Source organism: Lolium rigidum, chromosome 6, assembly GCF_022539505.1.
Source record: "Lolium rigidum isolate FL_2022 chromosome 6, APGP_CSIRO_Lrig_0.1, whole genome shotgun sequence".
Lineage (NCBI taxonomy): Eukaryota > Viridiplantae > Streptophyta > Magnoliopsida > Poales > Poaceae > Lolium > Lolium rigidum.
This window is the reverse complement of record NC_061513.1, coordinates 36,462,152-36,483,958: the sequence shown is the minus strand read 5'-3', so window position 1 is coordinate 36,483,958 and position 21,807 is coordinate 36,462,152. Positions and strand designations below refer to the sequence as shown.

Genomic DNA, 21,807 nt, shown 5'->3' with positions numbered 1-21,807 from the left:
CGAGTCAACAGGACTCCTGTACACGGACGACGAGGGCCTGGACATCCAGAGCCACCATCCCCCTCCTCCACTGGCTTGCCGTCGCCGCAGAAGCCATCAGCGACCGCACGAGGAAGAAACCGGGAGGACAAAAGCTCGCCAAACGGTGAAATCCCCCTCGCCAGGACCACACCGGCGAGACCCAGGCCGGTAGCTCGCCGACGACACCCCGAAGAGCGCCGCCGAGGTGGAGATCGAACCCCAGCACCATTATTCCAAGGAGACGCCGCAGTCACCACCTCCCCCGCGCCGCCCGGAAACCTAACCCTACTATCTACACGCCTAGGGCACGGATCCGGGGTTCCCCCACTCTCCCACCACCTCCACGGCGGCCGGAGAGGGAGGGAACCGCCGAATCGGCCGTCGGCGGAGCGAGGGACAAGAACGAGGACGAACTCCCTTTTCGCCTCTCTCACACAGTAACTAGGGAGGGGAAAAGAGACATAGTTCAGCTATAGAAATTTTACATCGTCTCTAAGACACTTTCGGTGTCCAGTTCGTTCATACTAGCTCCTAAACTGCCAACACGGAGAAAAAAATGTATCTAAATTCATGTCGGCGTCTTTGTCCTCATAACTGTACAAAGGGAGAGTCGCCAGGCGTGTAAACATGGCCAAAGTCAAGCGGTGCTCCATCTGGGCATCGCATTGTTGCCCTGAGCTTCCCGCCAGACGTTGAATGCAGTCGATTGATCCAATTGCCGGTAGCCTTCCTCCATGAACCTACCATTCTTGAACAAGCCACGTGCGGCGAACCCCATGAGCTCAGAAGCATCCGCGTGACGGCTGAACCAGTGTGGAATGCCAAGGTCGGAAGATATGGCTGCACTTGGGACTGGAGATATGCTCTGTTCCTCAAGGTGCGGTGCAGGCTCTGCTTGCTTCGGTGGAGAGATGCTTTGTTCCGCCATCAGCAGCTCGTGCTGGACCTGCTTTGGCAGCTCTTGCACTGAGGAATTTTCTGCTGATGGCAACATGCTACCTACGCCAAATGTATCCCAATCAACTTGCTGCCACACCCTGCATCCCTCATTTACTGTATTGTCTGTGTGACGGTTTTGGAGCTCAGCCCTATGCTCTGCTGCCAATCTGTCAACTTTGACCTTCAGTAGCTGCAGCTGCTGCCCGATCCTCTCTGATGCTTTATCATACAAGATGCCTCTAGAGATATGTTGGGTGTCATCACTGTTGTCGGCGATCAGGTCGTCAAAGTTGATTGGATCACCAACAACCACAATCACCTAGAGAATCAAATAAATAACTTTAGAGATCAAATAATCTCGATGAGAAGAAATACTAGTTGCATTAGTTCATATGTAGGTACCGTTTTGCCTGTTCTAGGGATACGCTTTCCAACAGGCATTATTTCCTGCATACCAGTATGGACAAACGGGACAACAACCGGTAGGCTGTCAGCGTCCATTACCAATCTGGTTAGAAAGAAATAAGGAATTAGATAGGTGCACCTATGGCAAAAAAACATCAACTCAACACCGATGGTTCTACAAAACCGAACGTGTTTGCCAGAATGCAGATTTTGTTAGGTGTTAAGTAGTGTATTTTTTACTACATTAAAAGGAACTGATCTTCTACCTTCCAACACCTCTCTTGGCAGGAGAAATGGTTTTCCCCCCATCCCTTGAACGACTTCCTTCCGGGAATATATGAACCCATCCACCATTGTTAAGTTTGGAGAGTGCCATATCCATCCCCTGAACAGACAGAAAAGGGACTGGTGAATGAAGAGACAACTCAATATTGCATCAATTCCACAGATTCATCCAGGTAATAAACTGCATTACACCTATAGAATGGATGAACCCCCTAATGCCTCAAGACTACTTCACACAGGTAAAAAGCAGGAAAGATGACGCAATGCACTGCACTAAGACCTAAGCACTTCCCAGCACCAATGCGGACAAATACCTAGTATTTCCTTCTGAAAAGCTCGATCATGTGAGGAACTAGATATTACAGGTGCTAGCTAGACACTTTGGTCCAAATATAATTGACATTAGTATTCCCCAAACACATAGTATGTTAGGTATGTAAGTTAATGGCCTTTATACAGCTAATTGATGGTACAACAGAAGTTTGAGTTAAGCAAAGCCCAGTGAGTAGCACTATGGTAGCATTTCCATCAGGCCATTAATAAGCAAACTAAAGATCATTTTTGTTGCAACATGTATATCATGATTCCAAGAATAAGCTCATCGCAGAAAAATCATTGAATAAACTGATCTATCAGCACTAAAATTTGAATGGAAGATCTACAAAACACATACTTGATAGCAATAACTTGAAAGAATCTACCAGCTAGTCAAATGTATCTCAAGTTTGATACCTTTTGGTAGATGCCTTCACCACGAGAAACAGGCAACACCTTAACAGACCTGAAGAATGTAGATAAAACTGGATTTGTGAAGCAACGATCAGTAGCACATAATGTCCATCTCAGCTTTTGCGCTTCCAGCATGATAGATGGTGGCAGAAGAGACGCAATTACAAAGGGGTCATCCATAGCAGCCACGTGATTGCTGACCTGACAATACGAACAAGACAGAAGAGGGTAACTAAAAGAATGCACAGCAGAGAAGATCCAACAATACTCCATGCGATATAACTTGTACTACCCCATACCGTTAAAAGAGGCTTCCCTTTAGGTCTCTCCTGTAATGCCTGCTGTAGTTTCTCCGCACCATAAATCTGCAAATGTTCATGATTTAGACAACTGAAGATAGTAATAATGCACCCTCGAAGAGTTGTGGACATGCGATCCCTCTGCAGCTGCAATACCTGGACAGTGTTGAGGCCATGCATGAAAATATGGCAAGCATTGCCAATGAGAGGAACTGCCAGTGCTTGAAGTGAGCGCATAATAACAGAGTCTTCAAGCCCATCAATTTCTTTGCCCACTATGATCAGCAAGAGATGCGAGTTAGAAAATAGTGTAGATAATCTAGTAGAATATCCCATTTTCCCCTCTTCATTATAGGGACACAATTATAATTCATGTAGTCGGTTGTGCCAGAGGAGAATGATCATGGAAATCATGGTGGGGGCAACACTGAGCACTGCACTAGAAGATAGAGATAACACACTTCTTTTCTGTGGATTAGTACAGGTACCACGCATGCGAACAGTAATCACATTAAACGACTATTTAGCAATGAAGTATCAGATAGAACTGACCAATAGCATCACTCATCAACTGATTCCAAAGTTAAATTAAAATCACAATGAGCACCTCAACATGGTGCATTTAGCGGAATCAGATAAAAAAATCGCAGAATCACAAATACAGCTAAACACAGAGCACTAACATCACAATGATTCCATCTTTCTTCTTGTAGAATCTCAAACTTCGCACCAATTAAACGAATATTTAGCAACGAATGTGATATGAAACTGACCAGCAGCATCAGCTGATACTCATCGCTTGTATCAAAGCTTCAATACCTTTCTTCTTGTAGAATCTCATAGCGCTAGACGAGGGCTTCACCGCCGCGGCCGCCGCCGCGCCATCAGGGGTCGCGGGGGAGCCCTGGTCCTGCTGCTTCTTGTCGCGCTGCACGAGGGCCCGGACGCGGTCGGACCACTGGCGGACGGCCTCGGATGCGGCGCGGCCCTCGGGGCGGCGCCACAGCCAGCGGCGGTCGACGGGCGCCACGCGGAACCTGTTGCGGATCTGGAGCCCCACCGCGCGGACCCCCTCCGCCCACGGCACCCCGCCGCCGGCCGCCATTGGAGAAGCGTTTGGTCTGGAGGTCGAGGCTACGTAGCTAGGTTGTTTCGATCCGGGCTTGTGTTATCAAATCTAATCGTGTAAATCAGACGAAACTAATCGTGCTCCTGCTCTTGGGGAGGAAGAAAGGGTGGGGCCCACGCGCAGTGGGGCCCGGCAGGAATGGAGGGGTTGGGCCCGATGGCAGGGAGAGAGTGGAGGGGGTGCGTGTGCATCCGATAAGGACGCTACTTCCACGTCGTCCCGGATGGGGACGTGGTCGATGGTGGCTTCTCATCTAGAAACATCTTCTTTTTTTTCAGTTATATAAGTGTATATCTAAAACAGCAAGGATCATGTAAAGAAGAGTCGGGAAGTATATTCGGAGTCGTGCACTTTCCTTTTAATTTTTCCATCTATAAAACAGCAAAGGATCCTCTAAACAGGCGACGAGTATGAGAGTGCATTTTTTGTAGCCCGAGCTCTTTTTTTGCAAAATTTGAAAATGGAACTTTAAAGTTTAAAAAAAGTTTGACAAAAAATCTAGATGTAGACAACGATGGGATCTACCAATATGTAAAATTTGAACTCGAGATACCTCATATTCTAGGCTGCACCTAATAAAATCGGACAGATTTTGAGATTTCCAAATCTAACACTGTTTACTAATATTGATATCAGAATTTGTCATTTTTACACAGATCTGAATATAAGGTATTTCCAGTCCAAAAAATTCACGTTCGTAGATCACAGTATTATCTACATGTTCATTTAATTTCAGAATTTTTCGAAGCTTTAAAAAGTAGTTTGCAATTTTAGCTAGAGCTACACTTGTGGTTTACTTTTTAAAGTGGAGGCCTGACTTTTTCTATCGAAGAGATACGTACTGTTAAGAGCATACAAAAATATTTGACAAGAGCATACATCCACCCGAAGATACCACGCAGCTCCGACAAATCAAATAATGAGTGAAGAACATACCATCAGGGTTTAAGGCCTAAAAACACAAAATAACGCCCCGTCAGCTAAACGGGGCATCATGAGTTACCTTATGGCTAAACATGAGCACACATTAGGTCTAGCAGATTCTCGATGAACACCTCGTGCACTTACTTCAGAAGTCATCACTGCACTCAACCGCTGGTTCATGTTCAGGGTAAAAATCTGTATAACCCTGCCATCAACATCATCATGACGTCAGACAACGCCCTCACCCTGTACGAGTTCGTAGTACCGCGACCGACACAAAGGCCCGTTGCACCGCACCACCGAGACTCGTCATTGTCGACACGGTAGAAGCACGGCACTCCACCATCTGATAGCTACTCCAAAACAAAAACGAAAAACAATGCTCTCAAGAGGGAGAGCGATGCTGGCAGCGCATCCATCGTTCGATCTGGGATATCTAGATCTAGGGTTTCTCCATGAAGAAGGACGAGTGAATGGACACATGATGCAGCGGTGATGACTTCAACAAGTTAACGGGTGTACACACCGCCATCACCAGTTGTTACCAAAGTCGGAGCTCTGTTTTCACCGGAAAAAAAAATCGAAATGGGGGTGATCCCCGGCCTCTGCATCGGTTGATGCACATTTATTAATGAAATGAAAGTTCAAAGTTTACAAATCAACGATCACAAAGGATCGAAACAAAAATCAACCACCGAAACAGTCATAAACGACTGAGCAAACTAGGCATGATGTAATCTCTTAACATGCCGCCAAGTATCCTGGTAGAAAATATCCTGGGCAACCATTCGAAGGCGGTTGCATCCAGAAACCATGCACTCTCGCTGGTCCTCCGGGAGTAAGAAGCGCCATAGCTGGATTCAGTGTACCATAGTGTGAATAACCTGCAAAAAATTAGTAGAGTCCTTTTTGTTAAAAACAATATCATTTCTGCAATTCCAAATTGACCAACATAAAGCCGAAACACCAATGTGAAATCTAATTTTATCAGTTTTGTCAGTTCCATTAAGCCAATTCCCAAACAAATTTGTGATATTGGATGGAGGTGGAATATTATATGCAGCAAAAACTACCCGCCAAATAAGCCTAGCAAAAGGACATGAAATAAACAAATATTCCACTAATTCCTCATCATCACAGAAAGAACATTTCGTATTTCCATTCCAATTTCTTTTGGCTAAATTATCACGGGTCAAAAGGACTTTCTTACTGAGGAACCACATGAAGATTTTAATTTTAAATAGGATTTTTATCTTCCAAAGATACTTACGGAGATATCTAGTATTTCCATTTAACAAGTCAACATACATAGATTTAACAGTGAATTTCCCTGAAGATGTTAGACCCCAAACGAACTTATCTTGATCGTCATTTAGATTTATATCCATGAGTCTTTGGCATAAGTGTACCCATTGATCCCACTTATCATCAATTAGCCTTCTCCTAAAACCGATGTTTAACGGAGTTGAGCTCATAACATTTGTCACCGTATCATCTTTACAATTAACTATGTTATATAGTTGAGGATATTGAGAAGCAAGGGTGAGATCACCTAACCATTTATCTTCCCAAAAAGGTACTCCTTCTCCGGAGCCAACCTCAAATTTTCCTCTACTGAAAAACTCTCCTTTAACTTTCATTAGCCCTTTCCATAAGGGTGAATCAGTAGGCTTACTTTCAACTTCTGCCAAGGTTTTCTGCGAGAGGTATTTGTTTTTTAATAATTGTTGTCATAACCCTTCTTCAGAAAGAAATTTAAATAACCATTTACTAAGTAGGCAACGCTTTTTAATCTCCAGGACTTCAATCCCAAGATCACCTTGATCCTTAGGTCTACAAATCAGGTTCCACTTAGTTAACCTATATTTCTTTTTATTTTCCTCGCACTGCCAAAAAAAGTGTGATCGGAAAAATCTAATCTTTTGCTTACCCCTTTAGGTAAATGAAAGAAAGATAGCATGAACATCGGTAAACTAGTTAGAACCGAGATAATCAATACAAGACGGTCCCCGTATGATAACAATTTTCCAGCCCAACATCCTAGTTTTGTCTCGAACCTACTTTCGAATGGATTCCATTCAGAGTTTTTTTAACTTTCTATAATGGATTGGGATACCCAAATATCTGAAGGGCAAAGAACCAGTTTCACAATCAAATAGTTGTTTGTACTTTTCCTCTTCCTCCCTAGTCTTACCAAAACAGAAAATCTCACTCTTATGGAAATTGATTTTCAACCCTGATAATTCTTCAAAGAAACGCAAAATTAGTTTCATATTAACAACTTTTCTAAGTCATGTTCCATGAATAGTATCGTGTCATCAGCATATTGCAGTATAGAAATTCCTCCGTCAACTAAATGAGGGATAAGACTTCCTATCTCTCCATCCTCTTTCGCTCTTGCTATTAGAATGGCCAACATATCTGCAATAATGTTAAATAACATCGGTGATAGTGGATCACCCTGGTGAAGACCTTTTCTGGTTTGGAAATAATGACCAATATCATCATTAACCTTGATCCCTACACTTCCTCCCTTGAAAAATTGTTCGATAAGTTGACACCACTATGGATGAAAACCTTTCATGCGCAAAACTTGTTGAACAAAAGGCCATTTTACCTTATCATATGCCTTCTCAAAGGCAATTTTAAATATCACCCATCCATTTTCTTCCGATGAAGTTCATGAATGGTTTCATGTAAGACAACTACTCCTTCCAGAATATGTCGTCCTGGCATGAAAGCCGACTGTGTTGGACTAATGACTGTATCGGCAACTGTATTAGCTCTAATAGTAGCGACTTTCGTGAATATTTTAAAACTAACATTAATTAAGAAGACAAATTGGTCTATATTGTTGGATTTGAACCACATTCTCCTTTTTAGGCAACAGAGTAATAACCCCAAAGTTCAGTTTGAACAACTGTAGTTCCCCTGAATGCAGTTGATAGAACATTGGCATTAAATCACCCTTGATAACTTCCCAGAAGGTTTGGTAGAACTCAGCTGGAAAACCATCAGGTCCTGGAGATTTATTTAACTCCATTTGAAAAATAGCATCCTTGACTTCCTTCTCTCTGAATTCAACAACAAGGATATGATTCTCCTCTTGGGTTAATTGCGGTATATCCTGTGTATACTCCTCACTCAGTGTGAGGGTAGAAGTATCTGGCTCTCCAAACAGCTTCTTATAATATTCAGAAATGTAGACTTGTAAATTTTCATCACCCACTATGGTTCCTTTCTCTTGTTCTAATTGAATTTTTTTTCTTCGATATTTTCCATTTGCAATTAGATGAAAATATTTGGTATTGTTTCCCCCTTCTTGGATATGTTTTACCTTGGCTCTTTGTGCCCATTTAGATTCCTCATCTCTACGAAGCTTTGTTAAATCATCATTTGCCTTTCTTAATTTTGCTCTCTCATCATCATTTAGAGGAATTGACTCAGCTTTGAGGTCCAATTCATCTAATAGAAGGAGCAAATTTTCCTTTTCTTTCTTATATTGTCCACTTAAACATTTTGCCCAACCTTTAAGAAAACGCCACAAATGTCTGATTTTATTCTGCCAAATAGCAATAGGAGAATTCCCTCGAGTCTCAGCCTCCCATTCAGCTTTCACTATCTCATAAAAATTCTCATGCTTCAACCATGATGTTTTAAAAGAGAAGTGAGCTTTATTGCCAATATGAGCGTGAGTACCCGAATCAATTATCAAAGGGGCATGGTCGAACCAGTCCTTGTTAACGCTCGAACCGTGACAAGAGGGAATTTTTGTTCCCACTCAACAGTCGACAAAATCCTATTAAGCTTCTCATACGTTGGCCTTTCCCTTCGATTAGCCCATGTGAATTACCTCCCTAAGAGAGCTCTCTCTCAAGTTTAGGCTCTCAATTATGGCATTAAAAACAAAAGACCAATGTGGCTTGTAGCTATCATTATTCTTATCCTCTCTTCTCCTTAATATGTTAAAATCCCCTCCAATAAGGGAAGGTGTGGACCCAGTGTCACCCATCCTGGCAAGTTTAGCGAGAAATTCTGCTTTATGAGCATCTTGAGCAGCACCATAAACCGGCACTAATACCCACTCAAATCCATCATGTTTACATCTAACATGTAATTTAACATAGAAATCCCCAGCTTGAACTGTACCAACTTGTAATGATGTATTATTTATTCCAACTAGAATACCTCCAGACCTCCCATGAGGTGGAAGGCAAAATCAAGAGAAGTCTAGCCCATTAGCCAAATTTTTGAGAAAAGGTACAGCAAAATTAGATCTCCCCGTCTCCAGTAAGGCGATAAAATCTAACTTCTCTCTTAATTGTTCTTTGACAAACAAGTGTTTCCCAATATCACCAAACCCATCAGAGTTCCAAAATAAGCCTTTTAATGAACCCATTTTAAGAATTAGATTTGTTTTTGAATCTAGCGCTTCTCACCGGCAATTGTTTCGCCACAACTCATCGTCGAGACTAGATGTGGGATCTAGAGACCCGCCACATAGAGTCGGCCGACCACCTCCGTCGGAAGAGGAGGCCACCAAGCATCCACTATCCCACAGACGATACCTACACCACCAGCACCCCGCTCCGGAGTAGACCCCAACCTGAAACGACGATGAGCACCGCCCGGGATGGGTGCCAAGGCCCGCCGACTACCTCCAAGCATGCACACGCTGCCTAGGGCGCCGAGTGTGATACGCTCGAGGTTCCACCGCCGCCAGCGCCGCTGGACCACCACGTATCACAACCATGGCGATCCACGTCCAGGCACAACATGTCGCTGGACCACCTGCCAAGGGCCACCGCCCTGACATCCACGCCAGATTCAGCTGCGCTAGCCCGTAGGTTGTCGCCGCCTTCACATCGCCTCCCTAGCACATGCAACGTCCCACGGCTTTGCCCGGAAGTGCGCACCGGCAGCGGCCAAAGTTTGGTGGCTAGGTTTTGCCACCTGTGACGGCCATGGGGGACGATGCCACAACAACAAGTATATACAACAATGTAAAGAACAGAAAGTATATTTGCATTATTTGGAACCATCGAGTTGTTTAGAGCACCTTCATTTAAAAGAACTTCATAATTTGGTTCCTTAGAAAAATAATATGGAATTTTTAGCTAGCATAGAATATATACTATTAATCAATAGCATGATGCACTTGATGTAGTCATCCAAATGCACCATATATTGCCACAACCAACACATAGACATCCACGAGCAATTTCTCTACGACATGCATAGAACTTCAGATTACATATCCAAAGAATGGACTGCTTCAATGTCGATAGCTTGAACCATAATGTAACAACGTGTTGCATTTTCACAATATGAAATGCACAGATACAAAAACAAGGCGCTAACATACGCGGACACCCATCTCTTCAGGTTACTGACGCCAGATTTCCAATGAAATGGAACATATCATCACATCACGGTAACAATTGCTGACTTTGTTCACGCAAATTTGACGAGCCAAAAATTGGACCATAGTCTACTGTACAATATAGTACAATTTAAGCATGTTTCCGAAGCGATATTGTCCAAATCAAATCAGAATCAGAAGTCACCGTTACTTTCTCCTCGTCCACAATGTTTGATGTGCTTACCAATCCACCATAGCTCATGCTGGTGTTATCTGTAGACAAATTTTAGCAGAGACAATCAGATTTCTGTGGGCATACGAAAAAACAGGTTGCGAGTTAGATGCTTGTACCTAAATTCCACCGGAGCCCTGTAGTGGTGGTGCTACTTGACGGTGCACCCATGGGGATCAATCCACAATGAGGACCCTCGATCGATGGATCAACATGGATCTCGTGACTGTGCGTCTTTGGGAGCAGAAAGATCGAGGAGTCGTCTGACAGGAGGATGATCTTGATGCTTGAGAAGCGATATAATACATTGATGTTGCCCATCTCATGGTCGAACCTTCCTCCAAGTGCGCCAAGAACAAGAATGCATAGCTGCAGTCAGACAAAACATCTGTAAAGCTGGTGTTACATAAACTTATCTGGAGTAAACAATGATAATAGATGATTTGATTAATTGATGTTCAGTACATTAGAATTATCGGGGCCAGGTGGATTTGTGGTGATGAACGATATGCATTTGTGCAGGTCTGTAGTGTCCTGATCATGTGATTCATCGATTATTTTGGCACCCTGCAATTGGTCAAAGAAGGGTGTTACTACATCATTTTGTTGCAAGTCAGCAAAAGGACTTCCAATGTCAAGGCCTCAATGGCTAATTTTAACAAATAAAAATTCATAGTACAGAATACAAATATCCAGAACAAAGGGACAGGCATAGCGTTGAGCTTTGTATCGCCTCTCTCAAAAGAGTAAGGAAAAAAGCAAGAGGCGGGTCAAATCAAATATGCACATACAATAAGTTTACAGTGGTGCCACTCCAAAACATGTCCATGTACAAACTTAAGGTGCACCACTGGGGGTATGACTGACCATGCCAAATACAATTAAACAAGGAATAATTTCCCTTTCTGGTTTTCTTGGACGATTTGAAAATAATTACAGGCCTAATTATTGTAATTATTTCAACACTTTGATTTCACACAGGAAAATAGATTTATTTCCCACATTGCTGTCATTCAAAAGAGTCATCTAGCTAGAATACATGAAGTACTGAACTTCTGATATTCAATAATAGCTAACAGCATTCAATGGTCCAAAAGAGAACAAACATATTCATGTGGACCAAGATGGCCTCTAGCTAATAGACATGAAGTTCTGATATCCAATTATGGCTAACAGCATGCAATGGACCAAAAGAGAAGAAACATATTCACGTGGACCAGGATGGCCAACATAATGACATCTTTCTGCTTGTTTATTTTCGCAATGCATGATATCTTTCTCCATAACATGGTTGAATGCATCATGATTGTTGGTTCAGTTATCCAGCCTCAGCGTCTCATTCTCAGCAAGGTATGCAAAAAGGAGTTTAAAAGCAGTTACCAGATTGGAATAGTATTCCTTCACTTCTGGCCTTATAGAGTCCATATCTCCCTTGATAGCATCGGGCTTGTACCTGCAGGAAGGTAAGGACAAGTCAATGAAATCATCACATACACACACCCAACAAATAAAACTGTATTAAACCTATTTCCCGACTACCAATAAACAAGTTTTTAAATTTCTTACCAACTATGTTGACATGGTGAACAAATAAATATGTTCCTTTGATGGATACAGGTTGCTTAAAATGATCATAAATAATGCATGATGTTTCTGCTGATAACTATGCATAGTAGTTCAGTGCCATTATATGCATTAATCTGACAATCCCTCTGGTAAGAACCGCTTTCTTTCAGAAACAACTGTCCATCATTACATATATAAATGCATGGATAACCCAAGCAGAGTTGAACTGTAATACAGTAGTATTTTTCAATTTTTATGAATTGAAAATGTGCATTAGCTATTTAAAAATGGCAGGGACTACATCCAATGCAAATAGCGAAGATTTGTTACTTCCCCGGTTTGTAAATACTAAATACAAGTCCCAAAATGGCTTATGTTTAGGAGGGAATAGACTGATAGTGAAGTACTGAACCTTTCTTGGCTCAAAATACTCTGATATTTTTTCTTGAACACATGCACGCAAAGCATTTGGGTTGGCTTGGAGTTTTTCACTAAGCAGTTATGTTACCAATTACAATGCACTGCAAAAACAAAAGGGAGCCGCACACCATGCCAAAAGAAAGCACGGCGAGAAGCAGCACTACGGGAAAGGAACCCGGGTTCAACCAAGGGCATGCCAACATTTACTCTCTGCTTCCACACAAGAGCAAGGCGTAGAGGTAAAATAAGATTGAGTGGTATCCCCGGTGCATTCCAACAAGCACGTGATGTGCACTACTAATGTTTAGAGAGTCGGAGTCAAACAGAAACAGAGGGGCCAAGCGTAAGCAGAGGACCAGAGGAGCATGGAAGTAATTAAAGGAGAAGCAGGCAGGAGGGAGAGTTTGAATCACCTCTCGCGGATCTCGTCGGGGTCCTCGCCCGGGAGCAGGTCCGGCATGCCGTCGAACACCCGGTTGGCGCCCCCGTCGGCGCACACCCGCAGCTGCGCTGCTCGTGGAACGAGGCGACATCAGTTTTGCGCGGGACGGAGAGAGAAGAGCGAAGAATAATGGCAGGGAAAGGTGGGGCGGGGGAGGGGGAGGAAGCATTCGTTACCGCGGGTCCAGACGAGGGGCGCGAAGCGGGGGAGGCGCTGGTTGAGGACGACGACGGCGTAGGAGACGGCGTCGGCGGGGTCGGCGGGCGGAGGCGGAGGGGAGGGGAGGAGGAAGGAGGAGGAGTGGGTCATCGTCGGGAGCGGCATGGCGGGCGGTCGTCGGAGAGGTGGGAGGTGGCGTGGCGGGGACGGCGGGGTCGGTGGGGAGCTGAAGAGAAAGACAAGAAGAGGAGAGGAGATGCGAGAAGGACGTGTACTTGTGTTGTTGGGCACAAAGTTTGGAGCGCGTGGAGGCTCTTGGCTTTGTGGAGAGGAGAGGAGGTAGTTGAGACGAAGGGTGGTAGACGTGGCCCGCGCGTGCGCCGTAGATCCGGAGAATCGGGAAAAGCTTGAAAGAGAAAGGGTTGGCAACTAAACTGGCATCCAAGCCCGTAAGAGTTTACCCGAGATTTGACACTTTAATATCTCATAAAAGTGAATTATTCTTTCTCGTAGATTTGCGCTGCCGCCGTACATAGCCAAGGAAACATACCAGCTACTGTGCCAGGGAGAGGTGGATTTTAAGATGCATGAGCCGCTTTGGGGCTCCATTGCGCCGTTCAAGTGTAAAATCTTCTGCTGGCTGGCGCTAAGGTACCGGCTCTGGACTTCAGACAGGCGATAGCGACACGGTTTGCAGGAACATACGTCTGCTTGCTTCACATGTCTGCAGGAGGAGGACTCGGTAGATCACATCCTGATGCAGTGCATGTACGCTCGTTAGACTTGGTTCGGGTGTTTGAAGGCAGCATGGCTGAACATCATCCTGGAGCCAACACGGGGTAGCTCGCTCCAGGCCTGGTGGGATGCTACGAGGGAGTTGGCGCACAAGAAGGACATGAGAGGCTTCAATTCCTTGGTCATTCTCACATCATGGATGCTTTGGAAACAAAGAAACGCGAGAATTTTCAACAACGCTGCTCAGCAATTCAATGTGCAATAGCTAGTGGCAAGAATTAAGGAGGAGTTCGCCCTTTGGAAGTTGGCCAAAGTGGGGAGAAAGAGCAACGATGTTGCGAGAGTAGGCTAGTGTGTGTGTGCGGAGTTGTTGGCTTCGATGTTCGCATCTTAGTGTCGGTTCTTGTAAAAACATTTGCTCTCCTTCTATAAGGATTTGGTACGTCATTGACGTACCCTTGAAAAAAGGCGCAATATTCTTCAATGGGAGGCGACGTTACCGTCGACAACGAGACGCATGTGGTAACTTTGTCAAGATCAAGACCCATCGGATCAAGTTCATGAACCAGTTTCTTGGAACTGCTCGTCTGCATCTGTACTATGTTTCACAAAAAAAGGGTTCTAGGCCTATTTGGTCGGACATGGACTAAGACCGGCAAATTCGCGCCCCACACGCTTCATAGAATACACACGGAGCATTCCTGTTTCCCGGGTCAAATGACACGGACCACAGTGCCATCGTGACTCTCGCGGATGAATTATTGGAGAGGTAGACATGGCAACGTGAGCTCTCATGCGGCCACCAGCAGGGCCATCGCAGCCAACCGCGGGCTCAAGTTCGTTAGCCATCACCTGTCACCGATATCTGATTCCGATTCCGATCAGCCGGGGGGCGGTACTTCCAGCCTCGGGAGCGAGAGAGAGAGACGGCCCGCGCGGCGCCTGCTCGCCCGCCGCTTTCAGGTCGTCGTTTCCGGCAGCCATCCCCGTCGGCGAAGTACTGGCGTGCCGCCCGCTGCGCAGGCAAGGGAGCGCTGCCCCGTTGTACTCCGCGTTTATTGGGCGGATCGATGCGGACGCCGTCGACGACGATGTGCTCTTTTTCTTCTCCGCGGTGTGCCGTATACTGAACTTTCTCCTGCGCCTCGTTTCTACACTGCGTATAACGTCTTGTGTACTCATTCGTAGTACCGTAGAACCATTCCTTATCGTTGTCCCTCTCACGTATTTGTTTTGGATGGGGTTGTCCAACTTTGTTGTATATGGAGCATGGGACTTTTTCTTTGAATGCTGGTAGCATATTGGACTTTGATGTAAAAAATTGGTTTCTCATGCAAGCATGCACTTTTGGAATAGAGAAAAGAGCATGCACTTTTGGATGTATCAGGGGCATTAGGGGACACCGTACCCAAGAGTATGGTATTATCCATGCAGCATTTTGAAAGGTGGCATGGACTATTTGATTAACTATGATGTTTGTGTCTTAAGTCGATTCAAGGCATTGCGACTAACTTGTTCGTCATGATATTTAGCTACACGAACGGCTTTGCCAACGGTTTTTTCTTGCCATTCCTTTAGTTTGAACAAAGGTGAAAAATTATCACCTCCATGAGCTTATAGTAAGGTTAAATTCCAAACTACCCTCGTTCCACTCTTGAACTTGGGTGTGATGGCAGCTTTTTTCTACGGAGTATATATAACCATTAAACTTGTATATCCGCCCGACTCGGATACAATTCGTCCCGGCCTTGCAAAAATAGGAGATAATTCGTCCCTTGTGCAGACTAAAAGGAAGAAGAACAATGTGCTATGTGGTATCAATGACCTATCTAGGGCAACAATTGGTGAACTCGTCGGCTCATTGACTCGTGACTGCTATGAGTATTTGTCTACGCTTTGATTACCAGATGAATCGGCTTTTCACCGGGTGTGAATTAGTTAATAGAGGGATCTATTTCAGCGTTCGTCTGATCAAAAGACAGAGAAAAGAAAAACTAGGAACCCAACACTTCCAAAAGACAATAATAAAATCACTTGAATAATCCTGTATCAATATGTGTTACAATCCTCCGATTTATAGAAGACGACCATAGTCTTCAAAAAGGCTTGACAAAAGGGGAAAACTAAATGTAATCCAAAGAGAGTCACCATGTCCTCAATTTGGGCAAAAAAATCCTAAGTCTTCCTGTGGAAAACAGGAAGAAAAATACCACCTGCGGCTACAGGCACTCTCAAGCCTCAACGTGTATGTCCCTAGCTAGTGAATTGAATCTCATGAAGAAAAAAAAAAAAAGATGATCGCCGCTCAATCCATCACAAGGAGCGGTTCATGAGCCCACGCACGACGACCAAACCCAGCACGAGCAGGTGATCCACCTGCGGCCCGACAGCCAGCGTATGCACGTCCTCGCCCAGAACGACCCCAGCCGCCGTCTGCTTCCGGGCGACCTCCGCCACCACCGCGCCGTTGCTGATGACTCTGTAGTCCGACTTGCGCGCGCAGCAGCCGTCCACCCTGTAGCACGTACCCGCGCCGCCGTGCATTGTCACGGCGGCCCCGCCCTTCTTGGCCCGGCGCACGCTGAACCACGGCGTCGCCTCTTCTTCTTCGCCGGCGACGTGGCAGACCTCCCACCTCCTGAACATGCCGAAGCCCTTACGTCGAATCCTGATGAGAGTGTTGCCGACGCGGTCCATGAAGAACACCTCACGGCCGCCCTTGCAGCCGTAGTTGTCGATGCGGAAGGCGACCTCGCCGTCAGCGGTGTACACCGTGCAGCCGTTGCCGTTGAACACAAGGGACTTCATCCACACGGTGTATGCCTGCTGGCTCTGGTGACCATCGGAGTAAGCGCAGGGAGACGGCGACGACGAGGCGGCGGCAGGGAGGGGCTGGACCTTGGCCATCGCCGGGATCGAAGAAGACTGCTGCTCTGCTCTAGCTGCTGAGTTTTGATGAGATGGTTGGGATGGTGGGTGCCAGTCGCTGGTTCCCACCTATTTATAGGCGGTCATATATTTTGGGCCGGGATTAGTTTATGGCACTGTACGCGTCACGCGACACGATAGAATAGTGCTAACCCAAAGTTGTTTATGCTCGATCTAGTACTCTTCCCGTCAGCATGCCATTATCGCCACGTTTAGCTGGTGCTTGTTTTACCATGACTTGGCATAGTAGTTCATGGAAATTTTAGGGATACCTAATGTTTCTCCCCCATATTGCACAGCAGATGCCCTTGTGCACCATTTTCTTCTTTGAGACGTCGTTTTTGCAGAAGTTAAATTTAAGGTGTTGTCATGGTGGTATTTATGCTGTTGTGAAGGCTGAAACACCATAACATAACTTTTTGTTTTTTAGCTTCTTCTTCGTTTTTCACTTTGTGCATCCGAATTACCATTATGGTATGACATTATTTCAGAGGCCGGATGTAATTGGTATCGTCACGATATTAATATTTATCGATTTTTTTTTGCAGTGCAAGCAATATTAATTCCATGTATGGTTTGAAGGAATGCCTATACATACGTAGCAGAATACCACTATACATATTTCATAGATTCTTAACTCTATTAGTAAAGGGTTTTGCTAATTCAAGCCTAGAGCTCAGTTAAATCCACCACCGTCTGATCAGCACACCTCGTTGCCCACCTTATCCACTATCCACCTCATCTCCTCACATTTTCTCTTCTCCCTTTGCACGCACAACGCCAGAACAATGGAGAGAGGAGGCAGAGGAGATACCACCAAGAAGAAGTCGAGGAACCACCACGTCGGACATAGCCGATAAGCATTACATTGGAAATGTGATTCCCGAGGGGAACTCCTATATCCTACTGCTCACGCCCCAACCTTTCCCTTTTGTTCCCCACCGGATCTAGGGTCGTTGTGCCCCTGTCATCTCCCCTCTAGCGACGTCCGGTGGCGAGACGGGTGAGGGTCTCTTCCTAGTAGTAAATTAGGGCTAGTTCCCATGTTAGGGTTTGTGTTGGGCGACATGCCTGTGCTTTGGAGTGCTTCACTGCGGCTTGCGGGCCGACTATGGAGACGTTTGGTGGTGGAGCTCCTCTTCGTGGTGCTCCTATGGATGAAGATGGAGGCAGGGAAGGGCTGCATCACCGACATCTCCATCAAAAATAAGGTCCATGTGTATGGTGGCAACCTATGTAGGAGAAGGTGCTTAAGCTAATGACATTATATCGAGGAGGCCATCGGTAATATCGATACTGCGATTTGTATAATCCCACACTGTGGCCTTGGCCTGCCACCGTGATTGTTGACTGATGAGGCTGCCTCTCCAAACGCCTTTGAAGGTGTTCTTTCAACCTCCAGTTTGGAAGCCCTTCGCTGGATTCTGGTCAGCGTTTGTCGCACTAGCAGCTCCAACTGGTTTAGTCCCCGATGGCGACGAGGATGGCCAGCGATGGTGTGGTAATTCTGGTGGTGGAGAGAAAGGAGCCAATCGTGCTTTGTGTCAGACTTTTAGGGCTCTTTCTATAAATGTTGTGGATTGTTTTGCATTTTCTCTTTTTACTGGTGTCCTCTGTAATTTGTACTTTCATCGTAGCTGGCCACGAAACGACAGAGATGGTGATATGGCGAGACATGGCCTCGCCAGAGGAAGGGCCCACATGGCTGGCCACGGCGGGCCAGACTTCAGCGAGGAAGAAACCTTAGGGTTAAGGAGGGTGCTGGGTGGGCCGGCACCGAAGAGAATGGTGGTGGAAGAGGATGGACCGAAAGGGGGGATTAATCCAAACCGCAAGCCGCAACGCGTGTTCACCATCGGTGATAGAAACGTACTACGGACTGCACTATTTGGTGAGCATCTCTCGATGAAGCAGGTCCCAGGCTCCCAGCACGTACGCACGCTCAGAGAGCCAAAGATAAGTATTGGATGCGCCTAATTAGCCTGGTAGGCCCTTGCTACATGCTAACTTTTTTTGCGGGGGAAAAGAGATTATATTAAGCAAACATAGGGTTACAATCATTGGAAAGTGCCTCAGCAATTTCCGGAGGATGGCTACTGAACCACACCTCGCGTTCTTCCGTGTACCCTACCCGGCTTTGCTAGCTCATGACTAGCCACATTAACATCCCGACTAATCTTAGCTATTTTTATTTCTCTTTCCCTAAGAAACTCTCGAATAACATTGATACTAAAGGCATAGGCTGAAGTGTTTGGGGTGCTTTCTTTAATGAGCTCAACAGCCTCAGCACAATCTGATTCCACCGTGATGTTCAGCGTCGACCGGTGCGAGTGCCAACCTCAATCCTTCTTCTATGGCCTTAATCTCTGCTTCGGTGGCATCTTGACACCGCTGTAGCTTCTGGCATGCAGCAAAGATGACCTCTCCCTTGTCATCACGCAAGAGCAGCCCAATGCCAGCACCAGTACTTGAGAAGGCACCATCTATGTTAAGCTTCACTTCACCCGGCCCAGGCAGCTCCCATTTCTTCCTCACCTTCTGACGGCCATCCGCATGAGTGCCCTGCTTATTGAATCCGCTCTCAGGGCTTATAACCATATTCCCTTTCACAAAATCTGCAGCTGGAAACTGTTTAATTAGCAAAAGAGAATTAAGATAGCTTACTAGGAAACGGCGTGACCCCTCAATGGGAGGACATGGTTTCCCATGGGTCATTTAATTATGGCCGTGCCAGATTCGCCACAAGGTCATCATGGTTGCCGGTCTTTGGATTTCCGGGATTGAGCACAAGAGATGTAGTAGCCACTCCGTCCCGGTTGGCTTCAGGAGGTCATCCCGTGGCAGCTTCCAAACCTCTGCCATGGCTAGCCATAAGGCTCGTGCATGCGGGCATTGTATAAATGCATGGAAGGTATCCTCATCTTCGCGGCCACATATCTGACATAGGCCTGTAGTGGATATACCGCGTTTCATCAGATTCAGCTGCGTAGAGATAGCATTGTTACATATTTTCCATGCTAAAAGCTTCACTTTCGGAGGTACAAGGCTGTTCCAGATTATTTTCCAAGATGGCCATGCTCCATCAGGTCTAGAGCTGGTGGCACCCTTGTCCTGTGTCTGCATACTTCTATTCAAGGCCAATCTGTAAGCACTCTTAACGGTGAAAATGCCTCTCTTCTCTGGATACCAGGCAATAAAGTCATTCTCGTTTCTTCTGGATGTCTGAATTTTGGTGATAGCTGCCACATCTTCTGGTATAAAGTATTGTTGTAGGCGCTCTCCATTCCAGGAACCATTCGGTAGCAGGAAATCTGCTACCCATCTGTATCGACACCGGCCCTGCTCAGATTTTGGGCGGAGGCTTTCATCACGAGGGATCCATGGATCCCGCCATGCTCTGATGTTTGCGCCATTGCCGACTCGCCATATGACACTCTGCTTTAGCAGTTGGAGGCCGTACTCAATAGCATGCCATGTGGACGACCCATTACCGAGAAAATACGGTGTCTATCAAGAATCCATTCGGGTAGTACTTGGCTTTAAGAAGTTGCGAGCACGGGGTATCCGGGAACCGTATCGGTCTCCACGCTTGTCTAGCCGAGAAAGCCCGATTAAAGAGTCTCATGTCTTTAAATCCTACTCCTCCATAGTCTTTTGGCCTTAGCATGATGTCCCATGCAAGCCAATGTATTTTCCGCTTTCCCTTCTCAGCACCCCACCAATATCTTCTAATCATTTTTGTTAGCTCATCACATAGACCTAGGGGCAACTTGAAAACACTCATAACATACACCGGGATGGCCTGTGCAACTGCCTTGATTAAAATCTCTTTAGCTGCTTGCGATTTATGGTTGTCATCCCATTCAACTAAACATTTTGCAAGTTTAGCCTCGTAGACTCCGGAATTTGCCACTACTCATCCTTCCTTCCGGTGTTGGTAACCCAAGATATTTTGTTTCAAAAGTTTCTTGTGTAACTTGGAGCATTGTTTTCACTTCCACTCGGCTAGCTAAGGGGCATGATTCCCCAAAAATAATTGAGCACTTATCAGGATTAATGAGCTGCCCCGTACTCAATGCATAGAGATCCAACACCTTCTTAATTTGACAAGCTTGGTTTGCCTGTGCCTTAAAAAAGAGTAAACTGTCATCCGCAAACGGAAGGTGGGATATACCAGGTGCACGGCGGTAGATTTTGACCGGCTCAATACCATGGTTATTAACTTCGTTCTGAAGCAAAGTTGATAGACCATCCGCAACGAAAAGAAACAGGAATGGCGATAGGGGGTCACCTTGTCGGAGGCCCCGAGAAGGCGAAAATGAATCCAGGAGGGTTCCATTGAATTTGACTTGATATCTCACCGAGGTGACACATGACATTATCCAGTCCACCCATCGATGACAAAACCCCAACCTTTGCATCACTTTCTTCAAAAACTCCCAATCCACCCTGTCATACGCCTTGGATAGGTCCAATTTATACGCACAGAAATTCTTCTTCATATTTGAATTCTGCTCAATGAAATGTAGACATTCAAAAGCAACAAGTGCATTGTCGGTGATTAGTCTCCCAGGAATAAAGGCGCTTTGGTTTACTGAAATGAGCTCACCCAATATTGGTCTTAACCTGTTGACCATGCATTTGGCAATAACCTTGTATACAACAGTACACAAACTAATAGGCCGGAAATCCTTGAGGGTCTCCGGTTGATCAATCTTTGCTATCAGGATTATTGCAGTATCGTTCATGCCTTCTGGCATACGTCCGAGTGACAAAGAAAAGCTTCACAAGCATTGATTTCCTCTTCTTTAATCATACCCCAATTCTCGCCGATAAAACCGTGCGGGAAAACCGTCCACTCCCGGCGCCTTTAGAGGTCCGATTTGAAATAAGGCATCACCTATTTCATCATCTGTGAAGTCCATGCAAAGATCCGCGTTCATCGCCGGTGTCACTTTCTCCTGTGTCATGGAGAGTAAAGCATCAGGGTTAAGGGACATGTCACGAGTAAAAAGATCTTTGAAATAATAGGTAGCCATTAGCTCCATATATGTTTGGTCTTCCTTCCATATCCCTTCAGCATCTTTGAGCTTCTTAATTTTATTCTTACGAGCCCTCCACACAGCCTTTTGGTGAAACATTTTAGTATTCTTATCCCCTTCTTTCATCCATGTAATTCTTGACCGCTGTAGCCAAGAGCATTTCTTCTTTGTACAGAAGTTCCCGCATATG

General features: G+C 45.5%; 2 protein-coding genes across 2 annotated transcripts; both read right to left on the bottom strand.

The window, feature by feature from the left end:
- Positions 1 to 473: 473 nt before the first annotated feature.
- Positions 474 to 3,786, bottom strand: LOC124662019. Its single transcript, XM_047199906.1, has 7 exons — positions 3,498 to 3,786; positions 2,835 to 2,953; positions 2,679 to 2,744; positions 2,383 to 2,580; positions 1,632 to 1,750; positions 1,363 to 1,468; positions 474 to 1,279 (listed from the first exon to the last, which is right to left on the bottom strand). Exons 1-7 carry the CDS (start codon positions 3,781 to 3,783, stop codon positions 659 to 661), a joined length of 1,515 nt encoding a protein of 504 aa, XP_047055862.1. The 5' UTR covers positions 3,784 to 3,786; the 3' UTR covers positions 474 to 658.
- A 6,155-nt stretch (positions 3,787 to 9,941) lies between these two features.
- LOC124662020 (thiamine pyrophosphokinase 1-like) lies at positions 9,942 to 13,077 on the bottom strand. The gene is made up of 6 exons (XM_047199907.1): positions 12,930 to 13,077; positions 12,725 to 12,821; positions 11,706 to 11,778; positions 10,791 to 10,892; positions 10,445 to 10,694; positions 9,942 to 10,366 (listed from the first exon to the last, which is right to left on the bottom strand). Exons 1-6 carry the CDS (start codon positions 13,075 to 13,077, stop codon positions 10,245 to 10,247), a joined length of 792 nt encoding a protein of 263 aa, XP_047055863.1. The 3' UTR covers positions 9,942 to 10,244.
- Between the last annotated feature and the right edge of the window lie 8,730 nt (positions 13,078 to 21,807).

Excerpts from the sequence above, each read along its gene's own strand:
- LOC124662019 (XM_047199906.1), bottom strand. The coding sequence starts at position 3,783 with ATGGCGGCCGGCGGCGGGGTGCCGTGGGCGGAGGGGGTCCGCGCGGTG. Across the intron at positions 2,745-2,834 it reads ATGGCCTCAACACTGTCCAG|ATTTATGGTGCGGAGAAACT; the intron begins GTATTGCAGCTG and ends GAACATTTGCAG. Across the intron at positions 1,280-1,362 it reads TCCCTAGAACAGGCAAAACG|GTGATTGTGGTTGTTGGTGA; the intron begins GTACCTACATAT and ends TTGATTCTCTAG.
- LOC124662020 (XM_047199907.1), bottom strand. The coding sequence starts at position 13,077 with ATGCCGCTCCCGACGATGACCCACTCCTCCTCCTTCCTCCTCCCCTCC. Across the intron at positions 12,822-12,929 it reads GCCCCTCGTCTGGACCCGCG|CGCAGCTGCGGGTGTGCGCC; the intron begins GTAACGAATGCT and ends TTCCACGAGCAG. Across the intron at positions 11,779-12,724 it reads CCCGACGAGATCCGCGAGAG|GTACAAGCCCGATGCTATCA; the intron begins GTGATTCAAACT and ends ACCTTCCTGCAG.